The sequence below is a fragment of the Lethenteron reissneri genome, chromosome 24 (genome assembly GCF_015708825.2).
Source record: "Lethenteron reissneri isolate LAM-NWPU_2019-01 chromosome 24, ASM1570882v1, whole genome shotgun sequence".
NCBI classification, from domain to species: Eukaryota; Metazoa; Chordata; class Hyperoartia; order Petromyzontiformes; family Petromyzontidae; genus Lethenteron; species Lethenteron reissneri.
Genome location: NC_083802.1, coordinates 6,889,542 through 6,911,840, shown reverse-complemented (window position 1 = coordinate 6,911,840; position 22,299 = coordinate 6,889,542). Strand labels below are relative to the sequence as shown.

The 22,299-nt window shown below is 43.4% G+C and overlaps 1 protein-coding gene across 1 annotated transcript in view; it reads right to left on the bottom strand.

Moving 5' to 3' along the window:
• LOC133346473 (lipoxygenase homology domain-containing protein 1-like) overlaps positions 1 to 22,299 on the bottom strand; it is a 121,404-nt gene that overhangs the window by 80,521 nt on the left and 18,584 nt on the right. The window contains 7 exon segments of the mRNA XM_061558084.1: positions 3,389 to 3,543; positions 6,096 to 6,231; positions 11,464 to 11,550; positions 13,088 to 13,248; positions 14,770 to 14,905; positions 18,834 to 19,084; positions 20,897 to 21,020. Of these exon segments, the coding sequence (XP_061414068.1) occupies positions 3,389 to 3,543; positions 6,096 to 6,231; positions 11,464 to 11,550; positions 13,088 to 13,248; positions 14,770 to 14,905; positions 18,834 to 19,084; positions 20,897 to 21,020 (1,050 nt within the window).

Genomic DNA, 22,299 nt, shown 5'->3' with positions numbered 1-22,299 from the left:
GATTGAAGAGATCTTACAAAACAGCCACGTTTGAGGTCTGAGTAAAGACTCAATAAAACGGTACTTGACCCAAAGTTATACCAAAATCATAAGAAATATTTACAGCACTTCTGTTATTAACGCTGGACAGATGGGTTGGTGGGACTGCCAGGGGATAATAGTTTTGCTGAACATGATGCCTGGGAAGATTGGTGATGCGTTCAGGAACACATTTTGTCATAAACATTACCATTAAGATTACTAAATGTACACATGATCTTAATATTGCGTACTGAGTTTATATTATTTAGTTAGACTCAAACACCTTCTTGCTATAAACAGATCAATCAAAGCCCCATTCCCAGATATCTTGAACAGTGTTTTGCCATGTTTAACAGGCAGGAATAAAAGTGCGTACATTGAAATGATTTACAATCGATGTCACTGTATAAAAATGGTTTGCTATGGCACTGGAAGAGCATACAATGTAATTCTGTTTTTTTTAATTCAGGCCTTTAAAATAGAACTATGTCGAACTGCTGGACATGATACTGAAACACACATCAAAAATAAAGTCAGTAAAAATTAAACGTAATCAGTAGCTAATTGACCTACAAAGCCTTATCAAATGTAAATGTCCACACAGTATTATATTCAAACCAAGAGAAAACTACTTCATAATGAAGTTCGATAACAATAATTCGAGTCATATCATAACCGACGATTGCATTTGAATGTTAAAATACATACGTAATTAAAATACTAATAACTAATAAGAATATCAATGAAGGCAGTCGGGTTGCCCGCGGATCATTCTCTAACCACCGAATCATCTTCCAAGGTTACATTCTCGCAAACGTCCAACAATGGCCCAAGCTTGCCGTCTGCCTTAGGGTGGACATCAAAGGTGTGGGAAGAAGCACCACACCGTCGTATGTGGGTGTCAGAGACCAAATCCCAGGATGTCTGTTTTTTGTTTCGCCGCACTGCTGTCGAATGTTACGCACTTTAATCCGTTACACACTTTATCCGATTTACACCTTGCACGTACAGATGCGGTGTTTGTGCGATCCTGTTTCTAATCCCATATAAATCACATTGGTACTGCACAGCATGGCAGGTTTGCTCCCTTTTTTCAGAGCAATACTATTGTAATATTTGTTAGATAATGACCAAGCACGCTTTGGTGCTTTCGGTAAAGTCACGTAGAAATAAATAAAATTTAATCACGACGCTTCGGGCGCGACACAAGTGTCCGTCATCAGGTGGAAACAACCCCAACAATAAACAAATTGCTGAAATGGGCAAAAGGAGGCCGCTTGTGACAAAAACACTCTTTCGTTATTTCGGTAAAGTCAAAAGAAATAAAATAAAATAATAATAGAATACGCCGTTTCGATTGCAACACAAGTAACCATCATCAGGTACAAATGAATGAGAAAACAAACATAGTAAACTTGGAAATAGAATGCAGTACAACACAGAGAGTCTGCCAACGCAATAGTCAACACTCCACCTAGTTGATCACGTTCTTCCAAAGATTGCTAAATTTGAGAGAGAGACAAACATAGACACGCGGAGACACAGACAGACACACACTCACACAGAGACACACAGAGAGAGACACACAGTGTGTGAGAGACACAGTGAGAGACAGTGTGTGTGTGTCTCTCTCTGTTTGTCTCAGTGTAAGTCTCTCTCTGCTTGTGGGTCCGTCTGTGTGTCTCCGTGTCTATGTTTTGTCTCTCTCTCAAATTTAGCAATCTTTGGAAGAACTTAAACAACCAGGAGGGGTGTTGACTGTTGTGTTGGCCGACTCTCTGTGTTGTATTGCATTATATTTCATAGTTTACTATGTTTGTTTTCTCATCCATTTGTACCTGATGATGGTTGCTTGTGTTGCAATCGAAACGTCGTATTCTATTATTATTGAATTTAATTTCTTTCTACGTGACTTTACCGAAAGAACCAAAGAGTAATTCCTGCAGTCACGAAAGCTTCGAATCTAGTTTAATGACCAAGCAAATCTGCGTCTTACATTATTATTCGCCCTGATTTCACCTGCTTGCTAATCCGATAAGACTTGCACGGTTGTGACATGTTTATTTCTGGATGTGTTGGCTGCACCGTGTTGTTCTATGTTTTGTTTTTACCTATATTGTGTCAAAAAAAACCCTACATAATTTTTTTGTTCAAGTACCCATAAATTAACTGGAGAAATTTTCAATAAACATCCTCATGATACAACCAAATACCAAATCGTGGATAAGGGAACGCATTCAAAAAACGGGAAGCTGAGCGACAGGAAAGTCCACATCCTCGTGTATGTGACTACATCTTTGTTACACGTATCGGATGTGGGAGGAGCAGTGTTGCAGTGGTGAGCGAACTGCGCCATGAACCCGATGACCTGCCTTCAATTCCAGACCACGGCTAACATCAGTGGCGAGCGATATCTGAATGGGTTTCGGGCCCCAGCTTTACCAACCCACATTGACCGGTACGATTAAGTATTATGGTTAACCAACTTCTATGATTGAAGAGGTGTGTGAGAGGCTTCCATACAGCAGTGGATTGACCAAGGGCTGTTAATTGTCGGATGTGCTGCAGCAGAATGAATGTTTAGGGCGGCTACTTAACGCAGGGATAGTGGATGTGTTCGACGCCATGCTGCAGAGGTTGATGGTTCAAATCGGGAAGGTTGCCCTGGTTAATACTGTCGGTATATGAAGCATTTTTCGGCGGCATTTGCTTTGCAGTGGACACTAAAGATCCCGTTATTTTTTTCGAAACGAGTATGCCATTGTGTGCCCGCATCATGGTACAATTTTACTAAATTTTAAACTGATTCGCAAAATTACTCAATTGGGATTACACATAGCAGCAATCATCGCCCCCTACTGGCAGACTAATGTCTACTTGCAGGCCACCACTGAGTCACCTTGTACCACATAGGAAGAGCTACCCTGGTGGATGCTTTTCGAATGTTTGAGATGAAACTAGACAATGAAACTAAACATGTTTTAATTTTATCAGGTAGGGCCCACTGAGCTGTATAGCGCTTTTTCACAAGCAATCTGGCCACAATTGATAGCTCAACAAAGTGGCTTATCATGTGGAAATGTATAGCAGCCAAATGTTCTAAACGCGTGTTTCTAAATGTGGAGAAAAAACCCGGAGGACCTGAAGAAAAATCCACGCGCTCACGGGGAGAGAAAAATGCAAACTCCAAACATACAACAGGCGTCAGGGTCAGGATCGAACCCGGTATACCAAGGGAGGTAGTAAACATCTCGCCACCGTGGCGCCCATGATATGTGACGTAAGGGGCTTTTATTTGCTGAGGCACTTAAGCCCCATCCAAGCAAAAGGTTATCACAGATGATTATAAGCGGAGTTGCATGCTCACGTTTCCTCTCTCAAACTTGTTGACGTTGTTGCGGCTGGTGTACAGCATACGGTCGCCCGTGTCGCCCTGCTCCCCATAGAGACACACGAACACGTTGGCATCTGTGCCGCCGCCCCCGTGTTTCCCCGTGTGGATCGTCACCAGGTACTTGACCACTGCACGCAGCAGATCCAGAGTGCCACAGTTGTTAATCTGTGCTCCACGCACGGTGAGCTGGGTGATGCCAAGTCCAAGGTTCTGATGCATCTCAGGGCGCCGATTATGAAAATTATGATGATGAGGAGGATGATAATGAGAGTATGATGGAAATAGCTAAGATAGTGGCGATCATGATGATGGTGATCAAGATCAAGGCATTACTACCATTAAACAACCAAATCACACTGAATGCAATCGATGTCATCTGATATCAGAAGATAAGCAGGTTTGAACCTGGCTAGTACTTGAATGGGAGACTGCCAGGTGATGTATACTCAGGCTGCAAGATGACCAACAGATGGCAGGAAAAAAAAGTCGTATTCAATACATATGTGCATAGGATTGAATGTTACCTCCTCAAATGCATGGGTTGTATTCTGGTATTGCAGTTTCATCTCACTTGCTAAAACACTGATCAATGGAACTGGCCAAGCAACCGAATGCAGGTCACCTTTAAAATAAATGTGACATCTCAGTGAAGCTTTCCTGAGTAAATAAAGGGCATCATTATTATGAGTAGTAGTAATGCGACTGATGCCATCGCATCTTACAATTACTTCCTTTCATCTTCTGCCAGATTTTATTCTGCCACATCACACACCTGACCTTAAAGATATGCTCTTAAAGCCTCACCCCGCTCTGAGGCTCAGATCTCTCTCGCCATCACCGACCTCTGCGTGCCACTGCAGTGCTCATCTCTGTGACCTGCCCGAAACACCCTGTGCATGTACCCCTCCCTCTGGGTGCACACCAACTACGCACTCCAGCTTTTGTGTTGTAGTGAAGCGTTCTGATCTACGCAGGATATAGTTGTTACTTCTGCAGAGGTGTTTCATGTAAGTAAAGGGACTTTGAAGAATGTTGCAACCATTGGTGCTTGTTACTGAAAAGCCCCAAGAGAAAAAATAATTCTGTGAACCTAGGATTTTGGTGAAAATGTCATCAGGAATGAGGCATCACCCTGGTACGTATTAGACCAGGGGTTGGCAACCTGCGGTCCCACAGCCGAATGTGACTCTTTAAGCACTACTTCATGACGTAATTTATTGAGGACCACCTGCCTTGTAATCACATGCCTTGTGGCTCTTGAAATATTGAGTTTTTGTTTCCGAATTCGAAAAAAATGGCTCTTCTTGTTATTCCGGTTGCCGACTCCTGTATTAGGACGTATCATGCGATCAAGAAGGGAAGAGAGTTAGTGCAGTCCTGGCTGGAGGGCCAAAACCAAGAACACCTCGTATCTGAGGAAGCCTGTGCGTCACCGATACTCCTTTTCCACTGGCATATCCGAGGCCGAGCCAGCGTGGGTGGTTTACTATTGGCTAATTGCCGAGTCAGAACCAAACAATATAACACGTTGGCCTTACGAGACATCTCAATTTGGCTCAGGACCAAAGCTGTGCCAATTGGGCAGGGGTATTTGAAATCATTTTTATTTGGTCAATGCGAGTGACTTTTCAGTCAGTACGATGTGAGGAAGCGTCACAACTGCGTCATGTGCTTGCGTCATGTGCTTGCGACTCGGCTCAGTTGCCGCAGCAGAAGAAAGTAACCTGGCCCCCAGCTCGGCTCGGAAGTGCGGCGTAAGAGAAGTAAAGGAAAACTGTTCTGCCCCACGGCAGATATGGGGGTGGGGTTACACAGGAACTTCCTCATATGGTGTTGAGTTTGGTCATGTGACCAGGAAGTTACGATTTAAGGTTCTTTAAGCCACGAGGCAAGGGTGTCAGCCATTACACAGAGTACAAAATGGAGGCACAATTAGCGTCTCAGTGAAGACGGGTGCATCTGTTCATTGTGGGATTTTAAAAAGCATTGCCTGTAAGTTCGTTTATGTTCTTATAATATTGGGAATGCTGTTATAATGTTAGGATTGCCGTTATAATGCTGTAAATGCCTTTATGATGCTGTTCAATTGTTATGATAAATGAGGCCTAGTTAACAACAAAGCCTGCCACTTGTGAATGTTATTTGTAGTTGGATAAGTCGAGCCAGACTTGTGTCCATGTAACTTGAATGTGATCTTGAGACCAAGGATGAATAAGTATCTCATCCACAGTTCAGTGTTATATGCAGCACTCTACATTTCAGCTGCAGTATGGTGATTACACAAAGTGACCTTATTTAACACAGTAGCTTATTCTCTTGTTGTATAGCTATTCAGTGCTAATGTAGGTGCCTGGTCCATCCAGGACCTATTGTTGAGATTCATGTTATCTAAGACAATGTTATGATGCTCCAGTGTTCATTCATTGTATTGATATTGCACGCATTAACATATTCTGTATTTTGTGCTGTGTTTTTCCATTAGTTTTACCTCGTTTCAGTCACTACTCGGATAGTGGTGCAAAGCAGGGCACAGCGAGGCCGAGACAAAAACTGAAATGTGGTTAACTTTGCAAGAGAAATCCACTGTCGTGTTAATGCTAACACACATTTATTGAACAACAAAAAAACTAAATTCTGTCTCTTTACTTTTTGGAACACCAGTCGAATTAAGAACCCTTACCGGGCTGTGGCTCTTCAACCATCTCCCCCTCTGAAGAGAGCTCGCGCACGGTGAAGCCGTCTTCCTCGTTGGCGTCGAGCCAGCGGCCGCACATGAAGGAGTACTTCTCCTTGGTGAAGTACTTGAGCAGGGTCACCTGGAGCAGGGGGAATGCGTGGGCACACACAAGAAAGAATCCCCGTGTAGCCTTGACAGACTGTTGGGCCAAGTGCTGCTAGCGAGTAGCGGGTATGAAGGTCAGAACGGCACGCGAGGTGGTGGGTGGCCAGCACCACGCCCAGCCGCCTTTGTCTGCCTAGTACTTATTTTAGGCTGAGTCAACCTACACAAGCACACATGCACACACAAGAGCTCCGTTAAAGTAAAATACAAATGAAGCAACAATACGTTTTTACTCTGTAGGCAGCTGAGGAATATAGTGCATCTGGGAGTAAGTCCAACCGAGGAGAGGCAACGATGATTTTAGCTCATGTGTAGCAGGTGCTAGGTAGATCGTTGCATCACACAACTTTGAGAGATGGTGGCGAAATGGGGAGGCCTTCTTCCAGCAGTGGATTGATCATGGCTGATGCTGAAGATACCTAGGAAGTTCACGTTGCATCCCTAGGAAAATCGCGTGTGTAAATTAGCTTTTTGGAAGAGTGTTGGCCTGAGTTAGCAGTATCATCTCATCATCAGCAGCATCAATGCTCTATCCACTGCTGGATGACGCACTCCCCACGTCGTCGTTATCCCTCATGGTTCTGCGATTCCACCATCCATCTCTCTCCTGTGCGAGGGCTGATCTCATTGCCCCATCTCCATGGTGAGGTATCGATCATGAAAAGTCAAGCTGGAGAAAAAGCTCATTGTTGTAAACTTCTGGGAAACTTTCCACAAGATGGCGAAAAGTGTCTGCATATTTTGTTGAAACTCTTCACCATCATTGGCTCCACTCTAACAACGCCACTTTAGGCCATTGCATATGTTCAGCATAATCAGTGGTAGAGAGGTTGCTTTTTTGTGTGGAACCAGCCACAAATGACTGCGATAATTCTGGCAGAAAGTGGACAAATGATGGATAGATCTAGCGAATTGGGCCCAAAGAGCCTTTCTGTACATCCGAGCACTGTGGCTTGGATGCACATTTTCACTGCCACCCTTGAGCCAGTATATAATCGAAATTCCAATTTTTTTTTGGTGGGAGCCAGTCCCTCAGTAGGCCAACATGGTGGGATGATAGACTGAATGAATCCCCAAATCATTTACATGCATCTGGAATATTTGCTTTGTGAATCCAGCACTATAACCACAAGCACCACCAAGGCGAAAATAGTTTTGACCAAAATGCGATGAATGTTACATGCGCATTCACGTTATATATGAACAATGGATCTCTGTCACTGGACCAGCAATTAGCCCAAGAGAATGGAGAAAAAACACACAGGCCAGGTGATCATGATAAGGGTCAAGGGGTCATTACGGCTAATGCCAACAATGCCACCATTCCTCACTGCTTTCTTTCTTCCTTATGCCAGTTCCATTACCTATTGTATAGTCGACAACTGAGCTTAAAGATCCACCCTTATATAGACGAGAGATGATAAGAAAATACAATTCGATGGTGTCACATGGCCAGAGAGCTCTCACAAGTGTCCCCTGTTCAGTTTCAGTCTGCACTGAGCGGGCATCACCGAGTATACTAGGTCAAATCTGGACAGCCACCCATGGTTCAACCAAGTTTTCAGGTGTGAGTCTCAGCCTGCTTTAAAAGTGCACAATGTTAAATTTGGCTTTTCAATGAATTCAGCATAATCCAGGAGTGAGGAAATATGAAATAAGTTTGTTTTGGTGTGCAGGGAATATTAAAAAAGTGCACCGCCCAACGTGACTAAGATGTCTTTTTAAATAACCCCTAGAAGTATTGCAGCTCCACGACTTAACTTTTTGTTCATCAGGCGATGTTATACTAACTGCGGTGAGAGTTGCAAATGGGCATTTCTTTGTCGCATAACATGAGGCTGTTATAAGGAATGGGATACGTTTGAGGAAGAAACATAAATCACAATGCTGTATTCATATCAGCAGCTCTGCATTAGATTGTTCAGACTGTAGATTTAGAGAAGAGACATCTTGAAATTGTCCAAGTTCCTGCTCCATTCACTGATGCAACAATTATCTCTTGTGCACCATTTCATGGTTCATAAAGAGACTGAACAGAACGATAATGAAAACAAAGTAAACATGTCTGCCAGTTGAAGTGAACATGGGGCCACGCCTGACAGCTCTAAGTCAGTGGTGGGTATTTCACATTCCTACGGCGTTTTCAGTTTCTCCACAGGACAAGCGCCGTTTTTCTCTGCTCGCAAAGTGTTGCTTATTGTATCAGCTCGAGAGAGATGATGAGCTGAATCAAAACCTGACGGGAACTTGAAATCATGACCTTTTAAAAGGGCCAATTGCCCTGCCGCGTTACAGCACCCCTCGAAGTATTGCAGACTATAAAGTAAGAGTGAACATGACAAGATGGGATATGCACAAAAATAAAAAAGCATGAGGTGTGAGTAAGCCTGACTTAGCTGCCCCAAGACGTTAGCATTACCCCAAATCTGAAGGCAAAAATACCCTGGTTTGGGTTCACTAGACATTCCGCAAATGAGCATTCAATTTTAAAAATGGACAATTTGTGTTGTTCTTAAGTAAAAGCCCCGTGGCGTCTCCATTGGGGAGAAGTGCTTAAGCAATGCCTATGTGACTCTGTTAATTCCTCTGCTGGGGTTTTACAGCAGTTGACTATCCTGACACATCCCTATAGATCAGTGCCCGCCAAGTTAAATGAGGCGTGCTTAGCCAAATTGTCTGTTGCAGTGCACCAAGGCATGCCGGTATCACTCTTACTGTGTGTATGCATGTGTGCTTTGTGTGTGTGTGTGCGCGTGTGTGAGTTAATGCGCATGTTAGTAGGGTTGTATTTAATCAAATGCCATTGCTTTAATGTGAATGCATTTAAATTCTAACAATTCCGAATGCACCTGCGCATATCAGCTGGAGTCATTGTAATGTAACCATAATAATGATAATTACACTGAACATGTATTGTGCCTTTTGTTGCAATGCAATTCTAGGCAATTTAAGCGATAAAAACACAGCACTTTATGTACATGAGCTCACACACACACACACAGTCAGTGCATGCGAGTCATAAAAACAACGAACTTGACTTAAATGTACACAGTAATTACCGTCCGAATGCCGTACATTACACGTGCGCGCACACGGCACACGCAGTAGCCACACGTGCCTGCAGCACGAGGGGCTATGAGAACATCGCACTGCACAACGCCTCCCGTTGCAGTGAGACCACATTGACAGCGACGAGGAATGCGCTCACGTGTAGCTGTCAGGCTTGCATGAGTGGAAAACTAATCAGCAGGGGAAGCAGTGTGGTAATAATGCATCACGTGAAATATGGGGAGAGAGAGACATTTTTAAAATAGTAATTGGTTACTGCAGCCTCCCGCAAATTGCATTGAGGCTTGATTGCGTGGCCAGGCAAAGGCGTTCTGAAAGTGTTGCGGGCCAAAATATGACACTGATGCATCCCATTAAAACAATTATTTAGAAGAGCTTATTTACATTTCGAAATCGCTAATGCAGCGGTCAACTAAAACATAGCAGCTTGTTGAATAATGTTCGTGCCCTGGCATTTCAGAGTGCCTCACGAGTGCCGAGACCAAAATACATATTCCTTGCCATCATTGATCATAATCTATATGCAGTGTCTATCTAAAATATTGAGGACTGTGCTGGCAGCTAGCGATGTAGAAGCAGAGAGTGTAAATACCGTACTCTTAGTTCTTTCGGTAAAGTCACGTAGGTAAAAAATAAAATTAAAATTAATAAAAAATAAAATAATAAAATCACGACGTTTCGGAGGCAACACAAGTCTCCGTCATCAGGTAGGACCATCACAGCCAGATTTGCTGCATCAAGATGTAATATTTGCAGCAAATCTGGCTGTGACGGTCCCACCTGATGACGGAGACTTGTGTTGCCTCCGAAACGTCGTGATTTTATTATTTTATTTTTTATTAATTTTAGTTTCATTTTTTACCTACGTGACTTTACCGAAAGAACTAAGAGTATGAATCCTTGCAGTCACGAAAGCTTCAAATTTAGAATGTAAATACCGTGTCACCATCGTCATTTACAATGGTGCATCTCGCCGGCACTTCGATGACCCACCTTGAGTCCGGGGTCACATTTTTTCATCTCATTTCACCATCTAATTTGTATTGTTACTCATCCAGTTTGCACAGTTGTATTCACTCCGTTAACCTAAATATAACGGCGGCATGTAACTTGCATGCAAAGGTAGAGCAATTATTAATTATAAATTTTTATTTACGTGCACAATTTGATGCACGTATTGTGAGCATCTCATCTGGAGGATGGGGATGGCTTGGGGAGGCGTTTGTACGGCAGTGGATTGATCATGGCTGATTCAAATTATGATCGTGAGCATAAAAAAAAAACTATACTGAATCGATTAATATATCCATCGTCACATGTTCATTAACAGACGCGACGTGCTATCTGAAACACATTTAAATACAAAAGATAATGCCGCTCTGGGAAAGTGACTTCTTTAGAAAAAAAGGCTGATAGGCCTCGCGCTAAAAAGGGCCATTTCCCCCAAAGCATTATTTTAGTATGTGTTTTTATATTTTCAGTCATAATGCAGTGGTTGACTGATGTTGGCCAAATATTTTCAGCCTTTTCTTCAGTGTTACTCTGTTGTGCACATCGACATGGCTGGGTGATTCTGTTCGAGCATGCGTCTGACAATTAGGAGGCTGTGAGTTCAACTACCGTCAGAAGGTCGCCCATAATCTCTATTCGGCCAATAAATGAGCATCACAGTGTAAGAAATTATCAATGTTTGTACTGAGCAAGTAGGCACATTTATACATCCGCTCATTAATTCAAGAGGCTTTACTCGGCAATTTACTTTTCAGGTAATTATTCACACTTTTCAGGAAATGTCATATTTAGTTAAATATTACATTTAAAAAAATCTAAGTCACAGTATTCCCATGCTCATCTCTGGAGCATCTCAGTTGGCATCCCCGAGCCAGTGATGACATTTCCACATTCCTATGGCAAGGTCAGCATTGGAAACAGGATGGCCACTGTTGACGTTCCGCTGAACGGTAGGCATTTGTCTTGATCCACAGATGGACGATGAGCTGAATTTGCTCCTGACAGGAATTTAAACTAAACAACCTCCTAACTGTGCAGTGAGAGTTCTACGAATGTGGTGGCTTCTTTGTTGGGTCCACATGGCAGCCTGGGCTAGGCATTAATGTCAGTCGTGCCGATGCCTCACCTTTTGCAGATGCCAGCCCCCAAAAGGTGCACGGCTGTCGTGCCAGATACGTATTTTGAACAGGAAGCCAATGTCTGGCAATTCAATCTGGAAATAAATGTTAAAACACGCACACACATACGTTAAGTACAACGTCACATGTCCGACCATCACATTTTTGTGCTGACCAATTAACCGCTCATACCCAGTGCAGTATTTGTGCATGGGAGTAACTGTTATTTCTATACACGCTCAAATATCTGACATTTTACAAACGTTAGAACTATGTGATGTTGTACTGTGCACCTGTTAATAAAGGACTCCGATTGAAAAAACAAGAGGTTTTACTAATTGAAACCGCTCATTACTATTTATTACACCTTGGTATTCTTTACACTAACGTATATAGTGAGTAACTGAGCAGACGAGTTTAGCTGTTTATAAGAGATGCAAGCATCTGTTCACAGCAGAGGGGCTACTTTTATCAAGGCATGCTTCAGGCAAGTTTGATTTGAGCAAAACGATGTGATATCAGCAGCACGACGTTTTTTTACCTACTTGCTGTTGACACACAGCAACTAAGTTTTTAGGCTGCAACCTTTTAATAGCTTTGCTGATGGGATGATTATAATGCTGATGGCAAATGAGGCTTAAAGACCTTTACAGCAAAGTCAAAAAAATCCAGCTGAGTGGCACTGCAGTGGGAGTGCTCGACGCACAATCAGAGGCTTACGAATACCAAATCAGCCCATGCTCATACTGAGTCAGAGAAAATAGGTACCACTTTGTGGGCATCAAGAAGGGAATGCGGAACTTCAACTCATGTACCTAAGTTGTACGTGTATTGAACTTCTTTCACACCATATCTGGCCAACCGTGCTTATCAGTGGTGCGGGGAAAGGACAACAAACTAAACACAAAAAGCAGTTCTAAATAAATTAGTTTTCAATTTAGATTTTAAAGTGCATAGCTCCAGTGGCTTCCTAACATCGGAAGGAAGAGCATTCCAGACAGCCACAGAAGGGCATCTGAAAGTGCGTGTGATAGTCTTACGTGGTAATAGTTATTTTTAATTTTCAGCAAAATGCAGCAGAAATGACTATTATCTTCTTGGTTCTTTCGGTAAAGTCACGTAGAAGGGAAATAATAAAATAATAAAAATAAAACATAATACAATACAATTATTATGATTTCCCTTCTATGTGACTTTACCGAAAGAACCAAGAAGATGAATCCCTGCAGTCACGAAAGCTTTAAATCGAAATTTAAAATGGCTATTAGTCAGTGGTAGCCCATGGCCCTATTTGGGAAGGCCGTAAACTCTGCCTCAGGATTTCCAATTCTCAAATGACACACACACGAGGTGCAATTCATTGATCCCAAAAATATACAGGCAGAGTGTGATCACGATAATGACGATGATGGATCGGTGCTGGCCTCCCACCAGAGAGTACTTCTCCTGGAAAGCTGCACCAATTAAATGTGCTCTCCTCGTGGTGAAAGCACTGACAAAGTCACCGCCATCGTGTTCCAGTAACCCGACTAATCCACCCGTGCGTGACACCTGAGGCCGTAAAACTCGAGGCGGATTTGATATCCTCAAAACTGAGCCGCCACTGCGCTTATCCGCGGCGTTGCGCCTGACCATGAACTTGTCGGTGAGGCCGCTCTCGAAGTTGTCGGAGTTATTGTCGAGCTGGATCTCGTCCGACTTGCCGTGCTCGCCGTACACCTGCAGGCACACGCGCGCGTCCGTGCCGGCGCCCTTCACGTCGCTCGTCCAGATCCACAGGGACCAGGGCAGCTCTGCGCAGAGCACGCGGGACACGCGCACAGCACGCGAGACACGCGCAGAGCACGCCGTTCGCCACCGTCTACTGGTACGCACTGCGCAGCAGCGGTGGCAGCAGCGGCAGCAGCATTCGCAGTGTCCAGGGCCAATACGTGAACATGTGGCTGTATTCCTTGTAAGAGGTTCGCATCTTCTTGGTTCTTTCGGTAAAGTCACGTAGAATGGAAATAATAAAAGAATAAAAATAAAACAATAAAATAATTATCACGACGTTTCGGCCACAACGCAAGCAGCCGTCCTCAGGTGAAGAACAGGTCTGTCGGGAAGACAGCGTCAGACGCTGTCTTCCCGTCAGACGCTGTCTTCCCGACAGACCTGTTCTTCACCTGTCTTCCCGACAGACCTGTTCTTCACCTGAGGACGGCTGCTTGCGTTGTGGCCGAAACGTCGTGAGAATTATTTTATTATGTTGTATTTTTATTATTTTATTATTTCCATTCTACGTGACTTTACCGAAAGAACCAAGAAGATGAATGCCTGCAGTCACGAAAGCTTTAAATCGAGAGGTTTACATGTCAAAAATTAAGCATTCGTTTGTTGTTTATTAAAATCCTGGTGTGGTCATGCGTGTCTGTCATCCAGCAACTTGGGCATGGGGTTGGTGGTTCACACAGAGATCATCTGTGAGTGAATATGCACTTGCATAGTGCGTGCATATACCCATCTAAAGAGAATCGATGCAGGAGGTGATATGACAAAGTATGTATCTGACATTTCTGTATGGAGTGTCTATTCTCTTCTGCTGCATGAGTTTTAAGGCCATCCTCTGCATTCTACAGATTTTATCTCAATAAAACATAATCCGCGATGGAGGTGACAGGCAAACATCCAAAAGTATGAGCCTCATGAACATTTTCTTTGAAACTCAGAGTTGCTCTTCCAAGTAATCAATAACGTTGTTATTATTATAATTATTATGAGCATCTCTTGGTGCATGCTTCATTGGCTGGTAGTTTACTGATATGGGTATTCGAGTAAATATCCAGAGCTCAGCGATGAAGGGGAAGATCTCAGAAGTCTAGTGTCGGTTGTGCAACAGCTGTGGAATCTCGTAGAAGGAAAGAGCTGGAAAGGTGTGGCGGTATCAATGGGATTGATTATGATGGCCTTTGGATTTTAATATTTGTTGCCTGGCAATCCCTGTAAATCGACATGAAGCACAGTTCAGGTTATTAGATCTGAACACCTTCACCCTGAGTGCGGCAGGGTGAGCGCGTGATCAATTTATTGGAAAACCCGAGGCGGAGTTTATGGCGCTCCCCAAAATAGAGCCAAGAGCTTTCACTAATGAGGGCATTTCTGCTACATTTTGTTGACAAATGAAAGTTATTCTCAACCCAGAGGACAAATAGTCTCCCTGCCATATTAATTTGGATGCGTTTATGTGAAGAAAAAAAAAACCCTTTGGTAGAAAAGTTGAATTGCTGACAAGCACCCTAGGGTGTTCGTGCTTAACGGGCGGGGAGAATGCTCACTCTTCTGCTTGATCTGGCGGAGGGAGATCATCTCATGCAGCTCTCGTTCGATGAGGCCATCGCCCTCGTCCTCGTCCAGCCACATGCGGCAAGGGAACGACTGCTCGATGCCCGTGAATGGACAGTACACCACGACCTGCATGGCATTGTCGCATTAACCATCATCATCATCATCGCTGGAGTAGACAGTCACATGCATACATCTTAATGTCATTAAAAGGACGCCACAACCTGCAAGCAGCCTAATTGTCATCTTCATAATAACCACCAACATCATCTGCATCATAAGACTAACTTTGCCAGCAGAGCACTCTCAAAACCAGTCTCAGCATCACCATTATTACCACAAATTCATTCATCATCATCATCTTCATCGTCGTCAATGTCACGTCACTACCATTGTCGTCATCATTATTGTCATCATTACTGCCTTGAGCATCACCATTACGATCATACAGTACACATAATTATCACCATCAGCTTTTTTACAGTCATCACTATTTGTCACAAGGATCGCAAATATCAAAAACGCAGCTCTAGTTTGCTCATATATACAATAAACTGCTCCTATTATTTTTTTTAATTTGCCGAGTAAATTAATGCTCAAATGCAATATTTAACATCACAGAGTTCAACAAGTGCTTTGGAATAGTTCACCAAAATCTGCCCAAGTGTTACAGTTAATTTCATATTTGATACCTTTTGTTATTCTCATTGATCGTTTAAATTATAGAAATGTTCTTAAAACCAAACAAAGAAAAAACATCCAACAACTGGCCCTATTAGTCACTGTCGCAATTCTTGCAAATATTTCATGGAAATAAATTATGCAAATCGTGTGCCATTATCAATGCAGTACACTGCACACGTGAGCTATTTCACTCTGTAATGAGCTATTCTTGCAGATAGTTCACAGTGTCTCCCTTTCTTGCCTCTCTCTAGCATCCCTCCTCCTCCTCTTCAGCTTAACACTTTCCTCAGCCCATGAGCGATCATGACTCTTTCCTTCCTGAGCACAATGATTGTGCACAGAGCATCCACGAATGTCACCATGACTGCGAGAAACCCTGGTGTTGTGACGGACTTCAGAGAGACGATTCATTTAAAAGAGACACTGAGCAGAACTTCCACACATTCTGTAATAAACTACATCAGATAAATAATATACGATAAATATTCGTTGCCACGTAAAAATATTAACATTTATAGCACAGGGAAGTTGTCATCTCTGTTGTAGCCCCCCCCCCCCTGAGCCAGTGGTGGAAACTCCACATTCATGTGGAATGGTGTAGATTGTACAAAGAACCAAATGATGAATTCCCATGAAGTAGCACCCATTGTATTGACTCCAGAGGGATGATGAGCTGCGTCGACCATCAACTGACATGAATTCTCGGCTTTCCAAATTTAAGTCCAGCGTTCTTCCACAGAGCGTCCCAGCCAAAGAAAAACTAAATATTGAAGGAGGTTACTTTACTCAACAGGGACATGGCACCTGCTTACTAAGCACTGAGCGTCACTGCCAGCTGAGATTAAACGAGGTTTTCAGTCTTGATGGTCTGAGCCTGGTCGTTCATGATGACACAAGACAATCACTGTATGTGCTAAAACACACGATTATTTGTTATAACCTATTTTATTTAGCGCCCCATATACGCCGGGGAGACTCAGAGCTCTTTACATCGCATCTCATCTCAAATAATGGAAAGGGAACCCCCAGTGGCAGCTGTCCCTGTGGGCACGAGGTGACTCAGTGCCTGCATTAGTCTGCAAGTAGGGGTCGATGTGTCTGATGCATAATCCCAAGTGAGTCATTCGTTCATAGGGAATGGCAACTGAGGTGAACTCCTCTTGTTACCAGTCCCCACAATCCTCAGCACGTAGTAAAGGCAAAGGTGCAGCCCTGCAATTGCTTGAAAACGCCACCGCCTGCTTAACGGCCTCCACGATAGGTGTTTTTATACGGAGGATAATTGGTCAACATTCCAATGCTGACGAGATGTCTCGGAAGAGGTGGCATTACCCACACTGTACCCCACCACACGTGACCCACCGATCGACTCGCTGTGGTATACCCATTGACGCTTCTGGATGGTCAGAGGCGGTGGATTTAAGAAACTTGCCCAATTGTTTCAACTGCTGCGCAGCGAGATCGAACCATTGGCCTCTAGGTTGTACATCCAGTGCGGTAGCCATTGCACCACGGCAGCAATCCCAGGGACGAGTAGATAATACGCGAGACCGTGTGTGTCTACGTGAAAGAAAGCGAATGCAAAACATACGTTGTTGTATGCACTCAATTATCTACACCTGCAGTCGGTAATCATCTAAATAAAGCACACGGCACATAGGACCCACACGCAGGGCAAGATTGGGGTAATCAGCATCCCTGCATTTGACGGTCATGGGGCCACAGGCAGTGGATCAGTGCTCGGGATGGGAGAGGCGCCATGCTAATTTTGAGCTTTAATCCAGGACCTTATATTTTCAGCCCCTATGCCTTTGGGTTAGCTATCTCTCATCCCTATTCTCATGGGAAATGGTCAGCTCTGGTTGTTGAGTAATTGGCCTCTAATAAGCGGGACTCATTTAGGGTGTGGGTCCAGCCCTAGGCCAATCATTATGGGCTGTTCAGCCGTGGGGTTCCCATTAACATGGGCATGTGTCTATTGCGTTGAAAACTGAAACTGCCTTTTCTATAACTTCTCAAAATCTTCCACTTTCAAATTTCAGAATTCACAGATTGATGCTACTAGACGTATCTGGTATCTGCACCCACAATGTACATTTTCCAATTTATTTCATGCTTCAATTGGTCCTATATTAATTGACAGATGAACTATAATAATCCCCTCATTTTTTCAAGATGCTCTCTATTATTTAACCCCTTCCCATCCCATCTCACGCTGTTGTCATCCCTGTGTCTTCTGACCCAGAAACCAAAATGTATGACCTGTGCCTCAATTAAACCTCTGCTTGATTGGAGACAGAATCTATATTGTACAGTATTGCAATAGGAAAACCCCTACATTGAATCATCTACACTGCAATAGAAGCAAGAGATATGAAGCATTATCAATGATTTGTGATGTAGGAAATACAGTGAAGATTATTAATTCTCCCTAGTTTATTACTCAAGAAGGTGTATCTACATCAGCTGTTTGAACTAGTGAGACTCCTCAAGTACTCCAAAAATAAAAGATTAAAAATAACTAAGTTGACTACTCGATAGCCTTTTAGTTGAGTCATGTATTGAATTGTTAGGTGAATTAAGTAGCTACAAACCTAATTATTCACCCACCAATATATCAGTTTGGCTGCTTGACAAAGTGTTTAAAGTGTTTCTCACAGTGATAAAATGTGCTTTCGAATTCTAGCAAAGCAACCCTTTCAAGATCCCACTTTGAATAATTACCACTTTGAAGGAAGTGGAAAGACTGGCCCTGCCATGTGAATGTCGACGATCCACCACTAGCTTAGGGAAGCCAACTAAAATGAGGACTATTCCCTTACTCATTTGAATAGAGAGACACAGACCCATGTTTTACTTGACCATAGTCGAGCCTATGGGCCTCTGTTAAAAGCCACCTTCAGGGAGGTGGCCGAGTGGTTCAGACGTCAGAGCACTGAGCCTGCTCTGCTGAGATTGTGGGTTCAAATATAGATAGCTGCCTGTGATTAATCTGGGTTCGCAAGTGTTGTGAGTTGAAAGCCGCAGCCCAGTTACCAAGACGACACAAAGTAATTGGTGACCAGGGTCGCTTGAATGAATCTCAGAAGTAGTTCTGTGTTATCCAATTCTGTGGGGGTCAATTTGTAACACAACAGATTGCACTGCTCTGCAAGAGATACAAAGAGATTAATTCTTCATCTCATGATAGGACACTGAGATAAAATTTGGTAAAATGACCGCAAATTTTTTTTTATTTAGAGGATGCTGCCACAATGTAATGGTTAGCACATTGGACAATCCAGCAGGTTGCCAGTTTAAATATCCCTTATACCCTGACGATACGAAACGCTTTTATTTCTTCCAGATGCCCTCAAGCCCACGGCAGCCTCACCTTGTCGCAGAACCAGCCCGAGCTGACTCCCGAGTTGTCGTGGCCTATGGTGACGCGGCTGAGCGGGCTGAGCAGGGCGGCCACCTCGCTGCTGAAGCAGTCAGTGCGGCTGCGCTCGAACTGCCCGCCCGGCAGGAAGAGGCGCCCGCTGTTCTTGAGCCCCTGCGCTCCGTGCAGAATGATGTACACCTTCGAGTTGGTGCCGGCCCCGCGCACGTCCCCCGTCGTGATGGAGATGTTGTAGATGATGCCTGCAAGGTGTTGGTGAGAAGAAAGAACAAAACATCACCAACGAAAAGGTTCATTCTCCTGGAGCCCTTTCAGGGGGCTGCAAGGGACAGGACAATGTCCAAAGTTGATGCCCTCTTATTTTCCTGGAAATGTATTTAGCGATGCCTCCCCAAAAGCCACATTTTGATTTTGGTTCTGGACTTTTTGGAAAGAGTTTGGCAGGACCTCTGCCGAAAGGTTGGCTTGTCACCCAGTCAAGATTTATCACAAGCAATGCTGTGCTCAAAAAAAGGCCGTCGTGAATGCTAAACTCCTCCTTTCTCATAGCAACCTTAACGACACACCATCCAGCCCACGTGGCAGCACGCTCTGCAAATACCGATTGACAAGGCCCATCCCGTCGCACTGCCCTTCCTATCCCCTCCCCATGGTTTATTAATACAGAGGCCTCTTTAATATCTGAACATTTGCATATCTGAAAGGGGTATGGCAGAAGCAGCCTTCTGTGATCGCATTCACCAGAATTCAATACCTCATTTGCAATGAGACTACGATATAATAATTTAGCCACATGACATGTTATGCATCTGCTTATTTTGAACATATCCGACCAAAACGAGCCTTTGTTATCTCATAATATATCATTTTAAATGCTCAGTCGATTGCTATTATTTTGTGCTACATCCACCGTGGGGAGCAGCGCCGCCTTTCACCCCAACGACCCCGCCTGTGAGATTTGACCCAGTGACATTACTTCCTGGAGTATGACGATGCATTATGCAACAGTGATCAGTTCCTCGTTGAATATCGAAGGCATTGCAGCTGAAATAGATCACTAACTTTAATGAAGGCACATACAGAAACATCTCCATAAACATTCTACGTGCATGAAATATTCACAAGGGTTGAACACTGGCTGCCGAGCATTTCAGCGTTAAGTATTTATCTGACATATTCTTTGGGTATTTCGGTAAAGTCATGTAGATAGGTTCAAAGAAAATAACAAAAAATAAGCGTTCGTCATCTTGATGACAAACGCTTGTGTTGCGATCAAAACGTCGTAGTTTTTTGTTATTTTCTTTGAACCTATCTAAGTGACTTTACCGAAAGACCCAAAGAATATGAATTCCTGCAGTCACGAAAGCTTTAAGTCAATATTTATCTGACATTCAACACCGGTCTTAATATCTGCAATGCTCATTATAATTGTTAAACTGGAAACATAGCAGTCAACCTATATCCATGGTCTCGTGTTTCAAATGTATCATGTTATCTGTCATTACCAAAAAGTTGAGCATTTACTGAACTATGTAACTACTTTTATTTTAACCAGGTAAGGCCCACTGAGCGATATCGCTGGCCACGAAGTATGCCGAATTGTACATGGGTCAGATGGATAACGACGAAGCTTCAGTCATATCTTGGGTCACCATCAGCATCGTCTTGTGAGACAAAGAATCATTTTGAATTCTCACAGAGCAGTTGCAATCCTGTGTGTTAGGAAACAGTCCCAATACAAAACTTATTCATCCTGCAGCTTATGTTAATTACTGGTTTCCCTCTGCGAAAACATTATAGTATTCTACATGTTGAGTGCTCTGAAAAGTGTCGGTATGCTATACCGTCATATCCTTCCACATATTGACCACTGCATGTACATCTTAAAATGTATATTGAAGCATAATCAATGCGACCTGCTTCATGAATTCTGCATTATGAACGATGATGTCTGTATTGAAGGAAGCAACCGTGTGTTGAGATGGTGTCTGTTGCATGCAACAACTTTGTAAATGGGGACTGTAGCGCAAGCCGTGTTAATCAAGTGTCCTCACCTGTAGCCTCTGTGCCACCCACTATGATGTCTCGCTGGATCTTGCCATCATCCTCGTCAACAGCGAACCAGCGGTTCACCGGGAAGTCGTACGTCTCGTCGTTATCGATATCCTCCACCGTCACCTGAACATAGTCGTCATTATCCACGGCACTGCTAACATCAACACCACCACTAACTACCGTTATGACAGCACCATCATTGTACAGCTACGGCGACACGCGGCTGTAACCCAAGTGTGATCTTTCACGTTAGGCGGTGTGTTGTGCATATTTTCCATCAAGCTTTTGCCGTGCATTACCGCGAGCATCTCACTCCCAACTCCTGTGGTCTTCCGGCATAACCGAGAAGACCACAGGAGTAGAAGTGGAATATTCACTTTTATTACAAGTGGCTGCGAAAACCTCCGTGCTCAATTGACACACTACTGCAATCCAAATAACGTGCAGGCGGGGTTGCTGGCTCATGCTGGGATCACGTGTGTGTGTCTGTGTGTGTGTGTGAAACATCTTAATTCAGTTCAATGAGGTGCTTGTGAGAGAAAGTACATGAGGTAGGTCCTGACCTATCAATGCAAGTTTTGAATTATTTATCCCTTCGTAATGTTTGTTGTCTATGGATACTCTGGTTTGCTCATACATGCACCAATGCGAACATTTGAACTTGTAAATATTTTTCCTGGAATGAATATATGTTGACGAAGTTTTACTGGGAAGTCAAATAAGTTACTTATATTTGTTCAGAGTATTTTTGGTGGAGCGGAGGCAGAGTGGGTTGCACATTGGACGATGAACCCGATGACCCGAGTTTCTTTCCCAGCCATGGATAAAATGAACGGCCAGTGATATCTGAAGCGGTCTTCGAGACCCCTTTGCCAACCCACACTGACCAGCATGCTGAAGTATGGTCAAACAACCTCCATTACTGAAAGGCATGGTCAGGCCTTCATCTGTCAGTGGGCTGACAAAAGGCCGTAATTATAATTGTGTTTTTTATTATTATAATTGATTTAATATGAACATCATTCTCATGATGTTTTTTAATCACCATTATAAAAATTAAGCATATGAATAATAACAAAAAGAGTGCCATCTACCCAAAAAAGTCTCACCGAGTTTTAAGGAAGGATCCTGGTTTGGACGATTTGGCAACATTCCATGAATGAGTCTTTTGCATTTCGGAGGAAACTGGAGAGCATCGACAAAACCGCCCCACATATTCGAGGGGAGTACACTTAATGTTCTGCACAGATAGATTTAAGAATACATTGCTGTACTGGCATCTTGTGGCCACCTTTGCCCAACATTGCCTGATATTGCCAGGGAGTCTACCATAGAATTAATCAGAGCACTAAATAGGTAAACCTTAATTCGTTTTCGATATATGACAAGATTGGGTGCATTC